General features: G+C 42.5%; 1 protein-coding gene across 1 annotated transcript in view; it reads right to left on the reverse strand.

The window, feature by feature from the left end:
- The window catches only part of LOC117738666 (dolichyl-diphosphooligosaccharide--protein glycosyltransferase subunit STT3B), a 66,092-nt gene that overhangs the window by 17,833 nt on the left and 27,569 nt on the right, over positions 1–20,690 (reverse strand). The window contains exons 2-4 of the mRNA XM_034544671.1: positions 19,741–19,849; positions 13,316–13,603; positions 5,933–5,998 (exon numbers count right to left, since the gene is read on the reverse strand). Coding sequence (XP_034400562.1) covers positions 5,933–5,998; positions 13,316–13,603; positions 19,741–19,849 — 463 coding nt within the window. The remainder of the gene's footprint in view (positions 1–5,932; positions 5,999–13,315; positions 13,604–19,740; positions 19,850–20,690) is intronic.

Raw genomic sequence — 20,690 nt, forward strand, 5'->3', positions numbered from 1 at the left:
AGGTAACCCTGCTGGGTCGAGACCTTCCTGTTCAAACGCTACAAATCAGCTTTGTCAGGTTTGCCTCATTGACGGGAGATTAATCGAAACCTGAAGTCCCGTTGAGACACAAAGGGTTTCCCACATTGTTGCTGACGGCTACTAAAAAAAGCATTTGGAAAGAGTGGGGTTATTGGAAAAATGAGTGTCTCAAAAATTTTAAATGGAGCTGCATGGTTATGGCAGAGCTGCGACAATGTGTGTGGTGGGCAGAAAAGCCCCAAATAAAGGTTTTATTGCATTTATTCATTTATTTATTATCTTTCTTGATTTAAAAGGTCTATATAGAAATGAATGTCAAATTGCAGATCTAAAAGTCTGACTGTCTTAGACCACTGGTTAGAGTTGTGGTTTGATCTAGCATGAAACTATAGATTAGAGGAACTCAGACTAGTTTGATGGATAGCCTATAACAGACACTTAACTCTAAACCAGAGGTTCAAACTATGGATACCAAGTGGTACAACAGCATTATGCACAGTAATACAAGACTGTACATTAAACAACCAGGACCAATTCAGAAATGTGCCCAATGAAAACAAAAACACAGCATTGTATATTAAGCTGTGGCAAAAATAACTGCTTGTGACTCTTAGAGAAGATGACTGGTTGCATCATTTTGAGAAAAACGGTACGCAACATCCCCACGTACTTAAACGGTTACATTCTTCCGTAAAACTGTTGGAAGAATGTAACCGTTAACTCACAGGATAAGAGCTCGAGAGGAGTGATGTCGAGAGAAAGGGACGATGTTTTCATATCAATGACAAGATAAGAGCGTGAACCACTGAATATGTCACAGTAATAAATGGGTTTTGTGGAGACAGGGCAATCCTGGTCTTGTCATGATTTGTTTTTTTTCTTGCCTTTGTATGTATGTGATCTTTCTGAAATGGAAAACCAATAAATTGTCTGCCACAATGGTGTATTCATGTGCGATTGAAAGTTAATGTAGCTGAATATATATATATATATATATATATATATATATATATACACACACACAAATATATAATCAAATTCTGAATATGTGCAATATATGACCATTACATTGACAACATTTTAAAATACAATTACATTTAAGTAAATCGATCCATACACATAAAAGGACCCCTGCACAAAAATCCCCATCGGCATCTTCAATAGAATCCTTCAAGAACGGATGTAAAACTATCTTACTGCCTCTTTACTATTAGTCATAAGTACAGAGCTATAAAAAGCTGACGTGTATAGAATCTATAAAATAACTTTTAAAGCGCCACTAAAATTATACCTCAACCGTTTTTGAGGTCCGCTAAATACCGCGGTGCTGGATGTGGGGGCTATAAAACGACTCTGAAAGCATCGCTGACAAGTGTTCAATTGTTCAACTATACTTGACTACAGCAAAGGGCAAAAGGAAACGATGAGAGCACTACACAAACAGAGAGGAGAGCAGAGAGAACAAGTGTTGAGAGAAAGAACCCCAGACAGAGGGGAAGAGAAAGGGAAGGGTCAGGAAGTGAAAGAGAGAGAGATAAACAGGAAAAGGGATAGCACGTACGCAGATTGTTTGATGATCCTTTATTCGCAGCAGCTTGTCGGAAAGAGCCCCATTGCACCCGCTCGGTGCGATGACAAGTGTATTCATTACACTTCTGCGAACAAAGGAAAACTGTCTAATTGATTTAAAAAAAAAACATGTATATGCTACATTAAGGCCGAGAGTGAAGGAAAACTCCAAAATCAATTCCGTGCTGAATGCTTAGAAGCAATTAAAATCCGTCGGTAGTTTGCATCCGTCAGATGGCGACTAAAAACGTGCCAATTTCTACGGCATACGTATGTTAACAGAAAGAGAACAAGCTAAGAGTGCATTGAGAGAATGCAATAAAAAAAACAAGCCAACCGCACCAGTGACTTTTTGTGTAAATACAATTAAAAAAGGCCCCTTTAAAATATTGATCATTTGAGTTAAACTCTCTGGCGTCACTGAGGTACATTGACTCAAAAGTCAACATTATTTTTACGGCTTGTTTTTCCCTTGGAGCACTTAACTGGGCAAGCGCAGGGGAGGTTTAATGCCATGTCAGAGGGATGGAAGACAGTGAATGAATAGTTATCTACTGTTGTGCTACAGTTACATTGTAGTTCTCTTACCACATTGATATTAATACAGGGTTAGGTCATTCAGCTGACATAAGTCATCCATGTTTGTTTGCCATGTAGTGGTATCAAGCACCAAGTTGAACACATTTCTAAACTGCAACTAAGACTATTTAACCATGAGCAGGTAGCTTCTGAGGCCTCACTTTGACACAGAGGCACTAAATGCTAATGTCAACATGGTGACATGCTCTCAATGCACATGTTGATGTTTAGTCAGAGTGAATCTTTACCACCTTCGCCTTCTTAGTGTAGCGTGTTTGCAGATCGGTAAATGCGGTAACTTCGATGTGACATGTTAATCAGCAAACTATACAATGCAACTTGATTGCAGGTTTCCCTACTTGTGTATGGATCACGCTTGCAGAGCGCACAGTCAACACAGGGAAAAAGATGGGAGATACTGGCCATATCAGAGGATGAATGCCTGAGACGGAAACCAAAGCTGTGTGTGCTTATTGCCTCAGCATGCGTGCATGTGTGTGTGTGTGTGTGTGTGCTTATTGCCTCAGCGTGTGTGTGTGTGTGTAGGCTCCATTTGAAATGATGGATCTAACAACCAGCCTTTTGCCCGAGCCAGAGGCTAACAGGTGAGGGCAGGAATCTGACAATGTTTGGAGCAAAATCTTTTCGCCGCTATCGGCCTCTGCATTTCATACCGAGCTTATCTGATGACCACGGGGCCACTTGGAAGAGAATATAGCAAACCCGACATGCAACAGGGAGAGGGGTTTTACTGTGTGTGTGTGTGTGTGTGTGTGTGTGTCTGTGTACAGGTGTTTGCAACCTTAGCCATGTGCTCTTATTGGATCCATTTATAAAAATGTATGTTGTTCCGCTTGTGTGCTCATTCACCAACTGAACCCTCTCCATCAACAGCACAGACTTCAGTTCATTAAGGCTTTACGACGACATTAGAGACAATTGATGGTCACGGGTCAACAGACGGGTTGAATGCTCCACTAGAATGCACCAGAGACAGTTCAGAACAGGCGGCCCCACTGAGAGTCAGTTTCCTGCATCTGTGTGTCACGTGAGTTTTCGCCACTGCCGCACCCTTTTAGGAGACTAGTGGCAGGTCCTGGGTCTGTTATGTCCAGTGGGAGAAGTGAACGTTAACATAGATCGTGACTGATTATTAGCTCTGTAGACCTCATGCAGCTGAGGCGGATAGATACATCTTTAGTCTTGCAAGTATTGTGGTCGTGAAATTAAAACTTTGACCCGATGATGGTCGCTCAATGGAGGCTCAAAGTATCGTCATGGTTTTTCCAATTCCATCTAAGGGGAACATGAATGCACCGACCGAATTAGATGTTGAGACATTTCTCTCAAACCACAAATATCAACTCATGCCAGAGGAAAAGTCAGATGATCGCCAAAATCATTAAGATACATCTTGTGGGGAACACAGGCCTCATACTCTGGGGACCATGAACGTATGTACAAAACTTCAGAGATAATCTAATAGTTGTGATATTTCAGTCTGGATCAAAGTGGCGGACCGACCGATAGCGTGGCTAAGAAGTTAAACAAAGTGAAATCTACTCAACAGTGCCTTGAAGCACTTTGTTTTCAGGGCATTTAATCAATACTTGATTAAGAAAAGTAGCTTTCGGATGATGCACTAATGTTACAGGTTGTTCTGCTAGAGGGGACTGTGGAGGATTTAGAGAGAGAAGTCAGGCAACGCTTTGGGAATGAGCAGTACAGTTGATCTGCTTTTGCTCAGTTGGTCCACTAGCTCCACCCCCGGAGGGATGAAAGGGAGGATGTAGAGCAGCTACCAGATAGTCCCTGTGGCTCCTGTCCATCAGCAGTGTCCTGCTGTTCTGGTCCTCTTCCCAATCGCGTCCGTCTCTGGTCTTTTCCTCTCTAAATATGTCAATATGCAGTTAGGGAATCTGTCCCTCTCTAGTCTCAACATCTGCATTTTACGAGTGTCGCATTTAATTAGGCTCAATTGGAAAACGTTGCCGTGTCTATATTATGATTAAAGTGACAGTTCAAGATTAAAAAATTAAATGGTGGGGATGGGTCAATGACTGGCGGCAGTACTTTGTGTGCAGAACCAAAAAGGAGGCAGTGCGGGCAGTCGGAGGGTGCCTAGTTTGCTGATCACGGCTTGAAGACTCATCAGCAAATGTGGCTGTGCTGTGCATGCAGTCCATAAGAACGTCAAATCACAGAGGAAAGGGGGGAGGGGAAGGCATCAAGGAACTGAAGTGGTAATCGGGAGAAAGAAGCATGGGAACTAAATGTTCTGATGAGGACATAGCGAGAGTTACACATCACAACATATATCCTGTGCCGTCTTATCCGCCTGTGTTTCTCTCCATCTCGCGGTCCACTCCATCCTGTTCCCTGCTTATCTCTCCACACCTCTCCCTGTCCTTTTGTCTCTGTCTCCATCTGTTCTATTCAGGTCTCCATCACTCCTCAATCTCCCCCCCCCAATCCTCTCCACCTCGGACACTGTGGCCCTGTGTGATCGATGAAGCTGGATTTCGGTAATCTGTTTCATTTGATATCCGTCTCACATGCCGGCCACAGAGATTTAGCCTGGAATGAGCAAGAAGCGGGAGATGCGGGTTTTTTTTTTTTTTATAGGCCACACACACACACACACACACACACACACACACACACACACACACACACACACACACACACACACACACACACACACACACACACACACACACACACACACACACACACACACACACACACACACACACACACACACACACACACACACACACACACACACACACACACACACACACACACACACACACACACACACACACACACACACACACACACACACACACACACACACACACACACACACACACACACACACACACACACATCTTTTTTTTTATCTCATCTCTCTCATCAATCCCCTGATGGGCTTTAGCCTAAAATCATAAATAATGCAGAGAACACTGGCTAAACTGCTCCTCCTCCTATTCCATGCCTTGCCATGTCAACGGTGGAAACAGGACAATGGCCCCCGAACACTACCATCCCAGGAGCTCTGTTAACTATCAAGAAACAGATCTGAATTTAAAACGAGCTCCAAATACATATAAAGTGGGATTTAAATAGAAAAATGCTGTTTTAACTCCTAAAGGCAAAGCATTTAAAAAGAAAAAACATTAGAGCCAAAGCTGCTTTACAAAAGACAGTTGCGATACATTTCGTAAAATGACAAAGCATTTTCTGCAGCACAGTACAAGAATACAGTGTTTCTCATCGTAGTGCCGCATTATCAGTCCGTTCAGTGTGTTCAACTCAACACAAAACAGTGAAGGCTCTTTGTGCATCCAAAACACAAGAATATTTACATTTCTCTTCATTGTACACTTTAGAAGAATAAAAATGAGGTTTTGTGTCTTCACTTACTCAAATGATGGAAAAAGGAATGGGAAAAGGGACGGAACCAGAAAAACCTTTATTGTACCGAACCAAAACTCAGTGAGCTTAATCAATCACTCTTTCTGTCGCAAAAGGCATAGTGGGTTGCACGGCAGTAAAACGGACACACAAGCAAAAAAAAAAAGTGTAAACAGCAGAGAATACTAGTTAAGTTAAGTTTTTTGCAATAAAGAAAATATATAAGTATGTGAATAACAAGTCACGTGATCTTAACTTACAATTCTCATAAAGGGATGATTTAGTCAAATCTGGCTATGGGTGGTTTGTAGCCAGTGTGTGCGTGTGTGCATACTATTCTCACCATGTAGAAATAGGAGAGGCAACAGCCAATGGCCCAGAACACAGAGCCCGTCTTCACCGACTTCACCTGCAAGAGAGAAAGAGATTGTTATGAATACGTACTTATACTAGCCGTCAGCATCAAGACAGACATGTAGACCCATATTAGCAACAAAAGCGCCATAGGATGCACTTTGTGATAATCATGTTCTCCTTCAATTATAAAGGAGAAACAAATTATCTGGACCAGGGCTCTACATTAACGCTAGCCTGGGGGCAACTAAACTATGTGTTTGTGCAAGAGGAAAATTAATGTGATCTTTAGTAAGGATGCCCGGAAAAAAAGCAATCTGGAGATTTGCATTAATGCTTTCTAATTGCCAATCTCTAATAATGCGACATTGTGACCCACAAATCTGTGTTGAATCCGACAGGAGGAGAGCTGGCTAACGTTAGCTGTTGGCTATTAGCATCCTGCTCGGGTAAATATCAGAGCCAACAACTAATATTAACGGAGGTTGCATGGAGTCACATTGTGATATGTTCAAGCTCTATTCAGTAAAAATGACGCAAAGATAAATTGTAATGGCATCATGAGCTGTTCACATGTAATCTTGTAAAATTGTGTTTTTGGTGAGAAACTTGAATAAATAGTTGTTTGAAGGAGATGTTTTCACAGGAATTAGGACTGGTTTGGCTAGTTCTAAGCAGCTTATAACACATAATTAAAATGTTCTACTTTCCAAGCTTCTGAAAGAAATCAGAAGTAGTGATTGTTGGAACAGTGGAAAGACAAACAAGACAGTTCTGATAAGTTGGTTTTGTTCTGTCAAATTTACATGTTGTGTGTTTTACAAAGACCAGCGAGGTTAATCTCCGGTTTCTATTGGCTTTGAAGAGCGCGTATTAATTGTATGCTTTGTAGATAGTAAACTATAAAAATTGTCAAAATCCCTGTTGATTTAATTTATTGTTTAATAAGCCTACATCTTCTAAGTAAGTTTGGCCATCGGGCAAGTTTAGTTTGCACATTCTAATACACAAACATAATAGATAACAAATAATATATACAGTCCAGGAAGTGGCCGAAAAACTGTCAAAAACAATGACATTTTATGGAGAAGATTAATAGTACTATTAGAACTGATGTTGTGCAGCACAAACCCACAACAATGGGTTCCCAATCACAGTTTTCTGGTGAATGAGTGTCCTTGAAAGAACTTCATCATGTAAAAAGGATTTGTCAGAAGCCAACCGAGTAATGTGAAATGAAAATGGTTATAAAGTGCTAAACCCTGCATCTTTAAAAAGCAGTTCAACGATCAGTTAGATGATCGTTGGGAGAGCTGATGAGTGGCTCAGACTAGACCGACAAAAACATATTGTAAACAACAAGCTCCCCTTCTCCGCCACAGACCAATAAAGCAGGCAAGTGTACACATTAACATGTAGACAGACAGAGAAGGGCTCTTTGGAACAGACCTCTGGATCAATGCTGCACCGTTCAGACTCATACGCCGCCTCACACCGTCTGTGAGTGCAGAAATAAAAGAATAAACTGTGCTCCCCCATGTGTTGAGGTGGGGACCAGTAAGAAGGTCTACAGTGACCTGATTAACATGTTCCCCCAGAAGAAGGTGGATCTTGTGTTGTTCTAGGGCCTTATTGCTCTTTTTGGGTCAACAAGACTGGAGCCCCATTCAGACGAGATCGATGGGGGAGGATGGGGTGACGTTAATGTTACATGCTGGAAACTAACTGATCCAGTCTGGAGTATGTCGGATCACAATAATAGCCACAATTATTACCAACTGTTTTTCAGGAAACTCACTGGTCTAATAAGTCCAGTGTGCAGAGACATGTTGGTGAGTTTTTAAACAGAGCTACATTTAGCGTGTAATGCGGTTTTACAACAATCCAGCAATAAATCCTGGAGGTAGGATGTATTGCAGGCGTGTTTTATTAGACTGCATTAGTCGTAATTGGGTGTAAACCAGCAACTGAGCCTTTTCCCTATGAATAGTTCCATGTTGAGTCTTTGCTTCCGTTGTGAAAACAAGGCGTGATGATCCTTCGAATGTGGGAGGTGTGTTTAGGCTTTACAGCAGCCCGCCGGGTGCATGCATGTTAAGATGAATAGAAGGGTCATTTTAAATGTTTATGTATGCGTTGGTTTTGGAGTATACCCCGGGTTCAACTGTTAAAGCTGCCGTGTTCTCCTCAGACAATATTCTTCTCAAGCTGGGCCAAAAGGTTGCGTGCAGCCCTGCGTCGCCTGTTCAGAGGCCTGTGCCTGTTCAACTGGTGCCACCATTCCAACTGCCCTCCCAGCCTCCGCTCTCTTTGTCAAGACATAGAAGTCACACAGTGTGATACCAGTCCGACTAATTAAATGTGAGCCAAGAGAAAGCGTGGAATTACTGTTACAACAATGTAAGCATGGAGCACAGGGTTAGAGCAAGGGAGGGAGGGAGGGAGGCTTTTGTGTGTGAGTGTTTGTGTGTGTGTGTGTGTCTATGTGTTCATGTTACTAAGAGCTGCAGTGTTAAAAAGAGCACCTCTCTTGGGTGTGAGTGGATTCAATTATAGATTATGTGAGGGTGTGTGTGTGTTGGGAGGGGGTAAACACAGAGATTAAGCTTGTGGAGTTGAATGGGTTATTAGTGGATAAAATGAAGGAGTTGGATAATGAAGATTGGGCTGAGACTTGAGAGGGCGACTCGTGTTTTTTTTTTCACTAACGTAAAGGAAATGACGGGGGTAAAGAGACAAGCAAGAGAGGGTAAGAAAGGTACGAGCAATAATGAGGAACAGTGAGAAAGAGCAAGATGGGAAGAGGAGGCAGAACACAGCCAAAACATTGACAGGGACAAAAGAAGACAAAGACAATTAAAGGGAGACGAGGTGGAGGAGGAAAAGGAAAGCGCAAAGACAAATGTGGGTAAATGACACCGATAATGGGAAGCAGTGGTGCATGGCCGCGATGATTGTTTTCCAGGGCCCTCGCAAAACAGAACGGAGTGTGCGAAAGGTGGTAGGTGAGTGGAGGTTTTTTTTATCCCCCCCCCCCCCCCGATGGCACCGCTTCGCTGGTGACACATCACCTTAAGAGGCTGTGATGGCTGCTGCGAGGAACACCTGCCTCACCTGGAGATGTATTGTCCATTCACGCAAGATGACAAGGGCCCATTATATTCCCGCGGAGACAAGCAGGTGTGCAGCCTAATGCACATTTCCTGGGGCGAGACCAAACGGTTATGGTTGGATGGGTCCTGGAAATTAAATGGCGAATTTTGGAGACTTCTTAGAATTATTATTTCATAATGCAACTCAACAATGCAGTTTTCAGTCCGTGTTGCGCAACTGTCTCTCCCAACAAAAAGGTCTGACATCGCTTTTGCCCTTTCTGCACACATTTCTATTTACAGTAAATTACCAAGGCAAACACTCTTGATGGATGGTATACGCTACTTCAGGACGGTGGTCTTGAGTCTTGAGGTCAATTATAGTTCTTAGAGAAAATTGGAATTAGCAAAAATCGGAATCTGCTGGTCAAACTTGTTTTCTTCTTGGCCAAGAAAATATCAATCTGTGCATCCCATTAAATACATTTTTTTAAGTATTCAAGATGCCAGTGACTTCAAATCAAGTGTGGTGACTATTTTTCTATATAAAAATATAAAAGCCTGTGTATACATTTGTACATAATATACATTTTCTAAGTACGTTTAGCTGCCCAAACATGCACTGTATGTTTGAGGACGTAAACCCTCGCAGCGGTTGGTTTTCACTCTGCTGAGCCGGCAAAACAGACACTCGGGTGTGTAGTATCGGTAAACACAACAGGTGTGCTCAGCCAGCACCTGGACACTACACCGTGGGTCACTGCCAGATCAGCTACAGTGAGCGAGCTGGCCGCAAGCTTAGGGACTAATACCACCACGAAACCACGTGTAAACATGCATCCGTGCCCAATTTGACAACGCTACAGGCTGGGGCGGCTGAATCCTTTGACAGATAAAAAGCTCACTTCCAAACCGATGGCAACTGTACTTCCAAGCGTGTCATTCTGTGACAAACGGCAGCAAGGCATGCGGCATGTCCAAACATCTGCATCGCCACTTCTGTCTGGATGAAAGCCTCGACCGCGCAGCACGTCTTTACGCTTGTGCAGAAAGTAACATCTTAAAATTAAACTTATTTAAGTATGCTACTATTACCAGTCACTAGCCTGTGGTACGCATAGCCTGTGGCACGCATATTGGATCTGTTTTGTGAGGGTAGTTAGAGTAGCAGGTATCTTCTTGGATGTTGTCCGCTGCTCACTGACTGCAGTTCACGTTTTCTTATTACGACATCTTGAAAAAAGGAAACACTTTAAATAGGAGGTAAATTAAAACAATTTGAAGTAAAAATGTAAAACCGAATGAAAACATTTTAAGATATGCAATGCAAAATGTTGACGCTGGCGTTTTATCACCTGTATTTCATTTGTATTAATTGACAAGTATTATGCAGAGTTTTGCAGCATCTAATGGAACTATATGTTTCATCTGAAGCCACCTATGAACAGATACATCTTTCGGCACACATAAATGACTTGAAGTGACTCGATTTTCACATTTCCTAATTAAACATCTTTGATGATCAGGAAAAGTAGTCAGGGCTCGACTTTAGTCTGGACAATTGGACAAAATTCTAAATGTTATTCTTTTTTTAAATTATTGTCATATAAAGTGATCATTTGGATAAATTCAAATGGCTAGGAAATAAAGGATCGTTATCTTTATTATATTGCTCTGATTAAACATTTGGGTGTCTGATTAAGTCAGTTATTCCAAATGCTTGTTATTTAGTCGGCTTGAGCAACTACCCACCACGTTGGTCAAGAACACGTCTAACAGGATTGCGGCATCCTATCATATGTCATAATCTTTTCTAGATAATACCCAAAGCGTCTAAGCTATAAAAAAAAAAAGGAGAGAGAAATAAAGATGGTAATTTGCCAAAGCAAACTGAGCAGCAGGAGCAATACAAATAAGATAAATAAACCAACGTAAGCAGGAGGTGACTGATGGGCGGTCCGGTCCGTCTGAGTGGCTGAATTTTGGATTACTGTAGAAAATAATCTCTGTGGCAAACACAAATTTATGATACTTTCACGTTTTGGTCGGCAAAATAATCTTATATTATTTTAAACACAATCTGCAGAAGTAAAAATAAATAAAAAGCTAACGTTGGGCTATAAAATAACTACAACACGGTCCCATGAGTGGGAAGGCGGTCTAGTCGACGCTCATATGCAGTGGTCTCGTTTAGCCACTTGTTAGCAAACGCCTTCTTTAAGGTTGACGTATTTTCAAAACCAACGTATTTTATATCGTAGAACTAAACATTAAGATATATCAAGCTCTTTTCAACCACAGGTCTTTTTCAGGCATCTTGCCAAACACCATTTCAAAAACCAAAAAACGTTGATTTCGAGAGGAAGGAACCAGAAGTGCAAAGAAATGCATTCTCAGACTCACTCCTGCAGCGTTCCATTGAGGAAAAATTAGTTCCAGTGGTATAACATTCTTTCACTGCTGCATGCATGTTGGGAGGAAGGCTTGCAGGTGAAGGCAGCTGGCTCCTGGCAGGTTCAGTTTGATTAAATAAGGTATGCGCGAGCAGCTAATTGCAGATCACTTCTATACAGTTAATTCAATCTTTTGCTTGATCTCTTCTACATTAATACATTTGACAATATTACATTTTGACTCCCTTTAAATGCCTATATTCATTTGACACCTGCTCCCGCGCATGTTAACTGTGCAGGTGTGAGTATCTTTCAGAGGGATGACTGTAATCGCTTCACTGTAACCACTTTCTTTTATATTCCCTCGCTGCTACAGGAACACGGAGGCAATTTAGTTAATTGAATCCTGTTATAGACTCCATGACAGGATATTGTATACATAAGAAATATGCCCACCGTGCTGTAATGATTGGCAGTGATGACCATGCATTTAGAGTTTTCCTCCAGCGATCAGCTCCAACGTCAGTAGCTTTAATTCTTTACAACATCATGTGCTGTTCATATCTGTTCATTAAATCGCTTGGAGTTCAAGCCACTGATGCTGGCCTGCAGAGTGGCAACTTGCAAGGCATCATTCAGAGCGTGAGACTCCTCGTTTACTACGATGCTGCAAATGGAAGAGGGCTAGTTCTACATTCAATCCAAACTCCTTCCCCGGCGGGCTCTATTCGGAATGAGTGACCCGAACTTGATTCGGTCAGGGGAAAACCCTTTCAGTCTTCAAAGTCACTTTTAAATGTTACTTCATGCACCGACAAGCAGTGTGGCATTTTGTGTCAGGTGGAACAATTAAGGCACCTATTCTCAAAAGGCTTTCTGTGCGGTGGCTTGGATTGCATCTTATGTACAATTCGTATCGCGATGCTCTTTTGATGTTGACCTCCTTTATGAGAGGAGAACACCTGGTTTAATAGAACAGGCTGAATACTCCCATTTTAACTAGTTATCTGGGTTTAAAAAATATATTGTGCCAATAACAAGTTAAAAGAGTGGCCACAGTGAATAGACCGTTTCATACACCTTCCAGCTTGAAAAGCCCTTTTACTTCTATCTACTGTGGAAGACCATTTAAAAAAAGAATGTTTACACAGTGGTTCCTGCAAACATCAAAGCTGTATGTATATATAAAAAATAAAAAAACGTTCTACTCGTGTGTGGAATGTATTTCACGCTGTCAAGGTCTACCTTGCAGAACAAGGAGAACCGGAACAAATTCAGTATCACACACAAAATACACCTGACCTTGTTGAGAACAGTGATGGTGCAAATTCAATGAGGTCAGCTTCCATGTTGGCACAGAGGTGAACCCGCTGTGTTTACATTGTGTATTTCCAAAAAGGAAGGTAAAGTGGGAACCTTTTAACCTTTAACCCGAGAGTTTCAATTAGACTCTTAAAGTTTATCATATTGTGAAGGTTTTAGAGCGTAGTATGCGGTTTCCTGGGTTCCAAATGTTCGGCAAAGATGCCTAGTGTGCCTTTCAAGCTTCTGGATAAATTATTAAACATCTGAGGCCAAGTAAGATTGAAAACAGGTTACTTTTCTGGCTACATAAAGCCGGTCCTTAAAAAAAAAATGAACAAACTGAGCTTTCACTGTTGGGGGAGAAACTATATATATTTGTTCCGCCAAAATAGATTAAAAAAGCAGAGTGAGCACATGTTCAGGTTTTATTCTGATTCCTAAAAAAGCAAAAAGTTAAACTGACCATGAAACACGCCATCAGGTGTACATCCTGAACATTTGCCTACATAATATTTTCATGTATATTTTCATGTATTTTCAGTCAAGATTCTTCCTTTTGCATCCCGTGACCAGTGTACATACCCAGAGGTAGTAGGTGAATTGCAGGGCGAAGATGGCTATGCCCTCGTTGTCAAAGGAGCCCGCGACCGAGCGGGAGATGTAGCCTGGGACGATGGCAATGAAGCAGGCCGCCAGCAGACCTGCACCCTGGTTCCACAGCTCCCGCGTCAGCAGGTAGGTGGAGATGGCCGTCAGACCACTGAACACCGGCGCCAGAAAGACGCACACGTCACGGATGTGGACGGTGAGGTGGAGCAGGTTGAGCATGTAGTGGATGAGGCCAGCAGTCACCATTAACCCCGGGTATACCTGGGGAGGGGGGGGCAAAAAAGTTGAGCAAAAATAAACGGTTGGGAGGGATGTCGGGGACAGAAAAGAAAATAATGCGACACCAGTAGAGCAGTGGGTGTAAAGAATCTTTCCAGTAGGCATTTTTCATTGTTTTGTGGACCAATCAGTTAAACAAGATGATAATTGGGGGATTAATCATTTAAAATCTTTTGATGCAGCCCTAAACAGTCGTATAACTAGTCGTTTTAATAGCTTTTGACCATTTAAACAGGGGAATTACCTGTGCTGACGCACATATGAGTCAGTTACAAAAGTATCTCCTAAACAGACTTCACAATCAGCAGACAGATTTATTAGAACTTTAGCTTTTGAAATCATGAGAAATGTGAGACTGATCGTCCGGTCACCAGTCATGGCCGATCAGCTGAAAGCCGGCCAGTTTCGATCGGCTGCCGATTGATCGGTGTAGTTCTACCCAGGTCTTTGCGTCTTTAATTAGCTGGTGGACTCAGAGTCTAATGGAGCGGCATCATACCATGTACAAAACTGCTCTTGCATTTATTATCCGTTTGGAGCTCTACGACGGGGCTCAGGCCCAAGACACAGTAAACAGCCTGTATTGAGTTCATGCTTGATGGCTAAAAACTATTGGGCATAATTTATCAGCACTTTGCTCAAACTCGGCATTCCAAGAATACATTACATTGTTTCTTCATTATGAAAATATCATCAACTAGAACTAACAAAAGCTGTCCTCCCCCCCCAAAAGAAAGCACTCGAGTCATTGTCCTTATGGCAACAAAGAGCGGTTTATTGGCTTGACAGCACGCTGTTATGGACTGTCACATTAGAGAAGCCTGCCTTCCTTATCTACAGCTTTGGAGAAAGAGCGTCTGACAGTCGTTCTCTGGGGAGTTGAGGCTGGGTGGGAGAGAGGGGAAAAGGGGGGAATAAAGGAGAGGGCAGCTGGACTGGTCTGAGCAGAGCAGCACTTAAGTGTCACAGTAACTGATATCTGCTCGTCCGTCTTCCTAACGGTGTGACCCATCCGAGTGCTTACATATTTAACGCTATCATACACAATTAACAAGAACTGTCGGGATTATCTTTTTTTTTTTTGGGGGGGGGGGGGGGGTGCAGAGATGATGGAAGATAAAGAGGCTGAGAGACGATGGGGGGTGCAGAGTGCAGGCGGGTAAAAGCTCCTCTGCAACAGAAAAGAGTCTCGTCACCGCTTTCAGTTGGAGAGGTGGTTTTCAGTGAAATCCACCTGGAACCAGAAGGGGTCACGGAGCAGAGAGACCGGCATCGCTACACTGTCGAGACGCGTTGATGAAAACGAGGAGGGAACAGAACTGTTTGATAAAAGACACAGATTTAGGCTGCATTATGGGCTATGAAACACACTGCAACGATCAGAGATGAACCCAGCCCTTGTCCACGCCCCCCTGCGTGTTTTAAAAGCATAGGCGTGATGCCAATAAGAGCTCTCACTCGCTCGTTTTTTGTGATGCTGAACGCCGTGTGGGTGTAAACTAAATGCCCTTCTTCCCTGAAGCCCCGTCCGTGCTCAGAAAATGATGTAGCTCAGTCATGCAGACAAGTGGGATTTTGAAAATTAGCCTTCACAGTAAATGAGCGAGTGGCTTTCTGTTGCTCCGGCAACTACAGTCACAGGTGCCCTAGAACAAGGCACCAGATTAGTCTGGCAACCAGTCCCACACCTCAGTCGCTTACTTAAAAAGAAACAGCAGGTGAAAGAATGGACTTGGATCATTCCCCGAGCCAGCTGGTTGAACCTCTGCAGTAGCGCTGTGAGATCTCCTCAGTGCATCACTTCTTGGATATTGCTCCATTTTGCATAGTTTACATGTTATAGGGAGACATTTGCATTTAGTATGGCCAACCGAATGACCCACCCGCCTCCTATTGAAATTCCTGTGAAGCCTATAAGGCAGAATGTGACCAACTGGCACTAAACTTCCTCAAAGTCAAATGCGGGTTGTCAGCAGAACTGCTTTCCTCTGAGGCCCGCGGTTCTATTAGAAACTGTCTTGTCATATCTACTCCTGACTGAAAGCAGACCAACACTACATATCCCGACACCCAAGACTCAAAATCTAAACTTACGGTGCTTAGAAGTTACGGTCAATCAGTTAAAAAGGCCTTAGTAAAAAATAATTGAAAATAGATCACTAGTTTTCTATAACAATACTTTTAACCGTTCTGTAATTATGGTTTATTGACAAGTTTTCTTTGGGTAAGTCTAAAAATGATGTACTTCTCTGAATATTATAAATATTAAATCAACTTATAATCACCTGTTCTAACTTTGTTTTGTCTCGCTTCATGAGTGTGGAGTTTTCAGTGACGTGTTTGTTTGCACTCAAAAAAGCTGATATATCTAAGAGTGCAATTAACTTAATGTCATAGTTTTAACATTATTGGCATCAATTGAAACCAGTGGAGTCACAGCAACTACTACAAAGTCAGACAGTAACTGTATCAGTTAATTATTTTCTTATATATTCAATTAGCATTTACTTTAATGTGTTGACAATATGGCATGTGAATGATGTGGCCATGTGGATTGTAGATGGTCGGTGATTTTAGTTAACATGGAGCGAGAAAACAGCATAACGCACAGCCCAAAAAAACATTCCCATTCATCTTCTGCAGAGTAAGCTTCACACCAACTCTGTTAAACAAATGGTCAATGCAATATTTCTCTAAAAGTTGAAAATCTAAATTTGAAAAGGGAGAGAACTGACGACCAAGCAACAAGTGACTTGCTGGGTTCATTTTTGAGGAACCTGTGAAGAACGTGACTGCTGCTGCACTCTATTTTGTACACCAGTGAATTGAGGGTGGACACGATGTGTGGACACAATAATCAGCAAACATTGTAATGACACACGATGCAAGACTACTACTATGACTACCACAATTGCTCAGTAACTGCAGTGCAAACATATTCTGGCCAGGCAATCGCTCTACAAATTGCTCAGCTAACGTTTTTTGTTTAACTGCTCAGTTTAACGCTACCAACAAAATGCTTGGCCTCAAATCTACTATAACTTTGAACCTGTTTTTACTTTTTTCCTCATGCTAATAAAGCTGTTTGAGACAAAAGCAATTTTTCAGTCTTGACTGAGCGGATCATCGAGTTTAATCTGAAATAAATGTAAGACCTTCTGGCAGGAAATGGATGTGGAACAGAGTTAATATTCATAAAGAGAAATGATCTACAGATCTGTAGCCAGATCTGCTGGAGAGGAAGCAATGCATTACACCGGTGTACAAAACCACTCACAAAACCCGAGCTTTGATAAAGCGTAAGCCATCGCGTGTCCTCCGTTTGCAGATTGGTCTTGCTCGAGGGTAGTCTGCCGAGTGCGGTAAAATATTTAAAGCAATGTTCAACTAAATTTGAACAGAGATCAGCACAACTCGCTATAATCTTCTTCAAATTAACAGTCTGACTTACTCTGCAGTTTTATTTTTTTACTAATACATTCATGAAATGCCAATAAAAGTGTTGGGAGGAAAGATGTGAGCTGCGAATGTTTATTTGCACTCAGAAGACAAGGCGTTGTGCAACCAGGGGATCTTGTAAATTAACTTAAAAACTTCCGGTTCCTATTTCCAGTTTAATCATGAGTTCCAGCTCCCCCCACTCCATGGGTACAAGGCCTAAATCCATGTACTGAAACAGAACCAACACATCCGTTATACTAAGCGATGCCCATCATAGTCAATTACAATTAGCGGATGATAATTGCCTTTGACAGAAGATGTTGATGGATGGGTTTGGGATTCAAATTCCTTGCTTCTCCTGTGCAGTGGCGAATACTAAATTCAAACATCAGCATGTCTCGTGGCTTCTGCTCCTGCAAATGATAACGGCATCCGATAGTGGCGCGCAACATTTACAGGCCTCGCCGTCTCAATTGTGCAGAAGGCTCTACGATCGGCCTACACGGAGAAAGTGAGAAAGAAAGAGCGACAAGGGAAACAAGAGTCACGCTAGAGGCACCAAGGGCCACACTCTAGCCCAGCCTCTTGGCCTGATTCCAATAATGGATACGAATTGCGAGACATTTCTAAGTCTAATTGGCACCGAGCACCTGGGTTATGTAGTCCTGGTGCATTATTAGCTAGTGCAATTACAGCTCAGAGGGCGAGCCTGCTGGGTTCATGAAGCTCGGTCAAAAGAAGGTAGTAGGGAGATGGATAGGCCAAAGGTTGGTTTATTTTTCACACGGGCCTCACAGTTCACAGGATGCAGGGTTGAGAAGATGGAGTTGGGAAAAGAAATGAGGAGGGGAGGGGAGGCCGAAATGGGAAATAAATTGTGTGAAATCGACGCATTGCATTTGTCACTGAAAAGAGTCAATGGTCCACAACAATCACTGCTGCTGGTAAGCAGAGAGGCCACAGCAGCCGATGGGAATCTGTCAAGTGAACAGCTCACTGTGGCTTCTGGATTGTGACTTAAATCCATGCCGCCTGGCGGAGGTTTATAGGACTCGGTGGTATCCTTGCACTGCCTTGCCTAACCCCAGATACAACCCCCCACACCCACACACTGAAGATCTACTTCCCAATCTTCTTGCATTTACCACTGTTGATGTAAATACTGACCACATATCAATATCGTGAATATTAACGGTGTGTATGGACACATCTGATTCATTAGACATGTAAATTACAATTACCGACACGTCAGAATTTATGGTTGTTCCTTTTTTGGGGGGGTCATGGCTGTCACAAGTACCGTAACATGATTATTATGATTTAAAGCACAACGTTATGCTCGCTGATGGACTGACTGCTGGCAGTTAGGTGCTCCGATTATCCTTTAATATAAAAGGGATTGAAACTGCAGATTTCGCAAATCCCCCACAAATTCCTGCCATGGCTAATATAAAACTTCCATCCATCCATCCTTTTTTTTGCCACTTAAGTAGGTCAAATTCACAATGGTGGCATGCTAAGCAAAGCATCTACCAAAGCATTTCCAGGCCATGTGGGTTATGTGAGAGGTTCTGTGTGCCCTCGCCCTGTTCCCAAAGAACGAGCCCAGAAACAAAACTCATTAAAGCAGCTTAAATCCGTGATCTCATTCTATAAGTCACTACCCAGAGCTCATGACCACAGGTGAAAGATCAAGTGGTAAATTCAGAGCTTTGCCTTCAGGCTTAGCTCACTCCATAGTTGAGTACAACACCCACATGACTGGGAATTCTGTACATATTTGCCGGCCAATCTGAGGCACCAGCTAACCCCCCCACTCCAAAGCCAGCAACTCTCCTTTGCTGAAGAGGGGCCATCTAGCAGAGTGGCTTGGCGGAGTTGTCAACTCACGCCCACCACTTTGGTGTCCGATTGAGCCGGCAGCGCTCGGCAAAATTCACCAACGCAGTCCTGAGATAAATACGCTGGTGACGCAACACCTCAGCTGTCGTGCCTTAAGACTTAAGATTACATGTTTGCAGTGCAGAGCACAACATTACATTTAATTTAGCTGACGCTTTTATCCAAAGCGACTTACATTCATACGGGGAACAATTCGGGGTTAAATGTCTTGCTCAAGGACACATCAACTAGGGCTAGCGGAGGCAGGGATTGAACCGCTGATCCTGATTGAAAGACGGACCTGCTAACCACAGACCCCACAGTCGCCCATCTTCTGCAAATATCTTTTGAGAGCGGAGTATGTATCCTCGCCAGTCCTCCCCTACGAGACACTCTTGTGCAGGACATGGTCAGAAACCATTTCCGAGTGTAAAAACAAAACAAAAAACAGAACACAAATGGAGCTCCATGACCGCTCAAGTATTCTTCCAAGGTTAAAGATGTTCCATGACCAGGAAGGAAGCGGCACTGCTGAGGTTCATCGATCGTCTGGAGCGTGCATACTCCATAAGACCTCCTGGAGAGGCTGAGCAGTGTGAACCATGAGCTGCTGGAGCACATCTTTTCTTCAGTGTGAACCATCACACACACACTGTGTCATCTCATTTCAATCACTTATTTTCCTCAACTTCACAAGAACGTAAGCAAATCTGTACTCTAAACTCCAGAATTACTGAACAATGACTCAAATAATGAAACGTTTAGCGTGACTGCGTTGGTTTGAGGGAAAGACTTACCGTGCCGCCAACGATCCTGCCCAAGGGGTACCAGGCCCTCTCATCAAACCAGTTGAGGAACTCGTAGAAGCCATTTGTGGTGAGATGGTGCGTCGATCTGTAATTGAACCTGAAGCAACAGAAGAGAAAAGAGGCCTGGCTGAGTACAATCACACACAAAGAAAAATCATTTTCCATTTATAGAGTATAGTTTGCCAAAACGTTATAGCTATTGACCAAAAAAATCTTAACTCGAGGAAAGAAAGTCATTTCATTTCCTGATTTTTTTTGAAGGCGTAAGCTGCAGAGACTTTGCCTTGTTAGAATAGGGGCTATAAAGCCTCCATTCACTACGTGCGCCTTTGTGCTGGTGCCAACGTCTCTCGGGTCAGCCTTTGGTTTAAAAAAAAAAAAACGGAGATGAAGGGCGCGCGAACGCACACATTTTTTGTCGGAACAAAGCCTGCGTATTGCACACGGATAACTAACTGCAACCACCGGCTGAGGTGAAAAGGCAGGAAAAGGGTCTGAAGAATGATAGGAAAAATATAATGAATATCAGCGTAAAACTGGCCCCGATTCACACGGTAGCGGTGGTAATCTGTGGGGGTTGGAACACTGTCAAGCAGCAGAACGAAAGAGCTGAGACAGTCGAGAAGATTGCTGCCAACGAGAACGAAGCAAGCGTTCAGTACATTTTCAGAGGCACCTCTTTTCTTGTACAGCTCATTAATGGCAAGGCACAACTAAGTCAAGGGTACTTGTTGGTTGGATATATATATATATATATATATATATATATATATATATATATATATATATATATATATATATATATAAAATGGGAATTTCTGGAGGATGGAAAAAGTTGATACATGGTAATAGAAATAAAAAAATAAGGAAGACCAAAAGACAACCCAAACTTCAACTGAGCTTTAACCTATGGTTGTTGTTTGTGAGTCAGAGTAAAG

This window comes from Cyclopterus lumpus, chromosome 11, assembly GCF_009769545.1.
Source record: "Cyclopterus lumpus isolate fCycLum1 chromosome 11, fCycLum1.pri, whole genome shotgun sequence".
Lineage (NCBI taxonomy): Eukaryota > Metazoa > Chordata > Actinopteri > Perciformes > Cyclopteridae > Cyclopterus > Cyclopterus lumpus.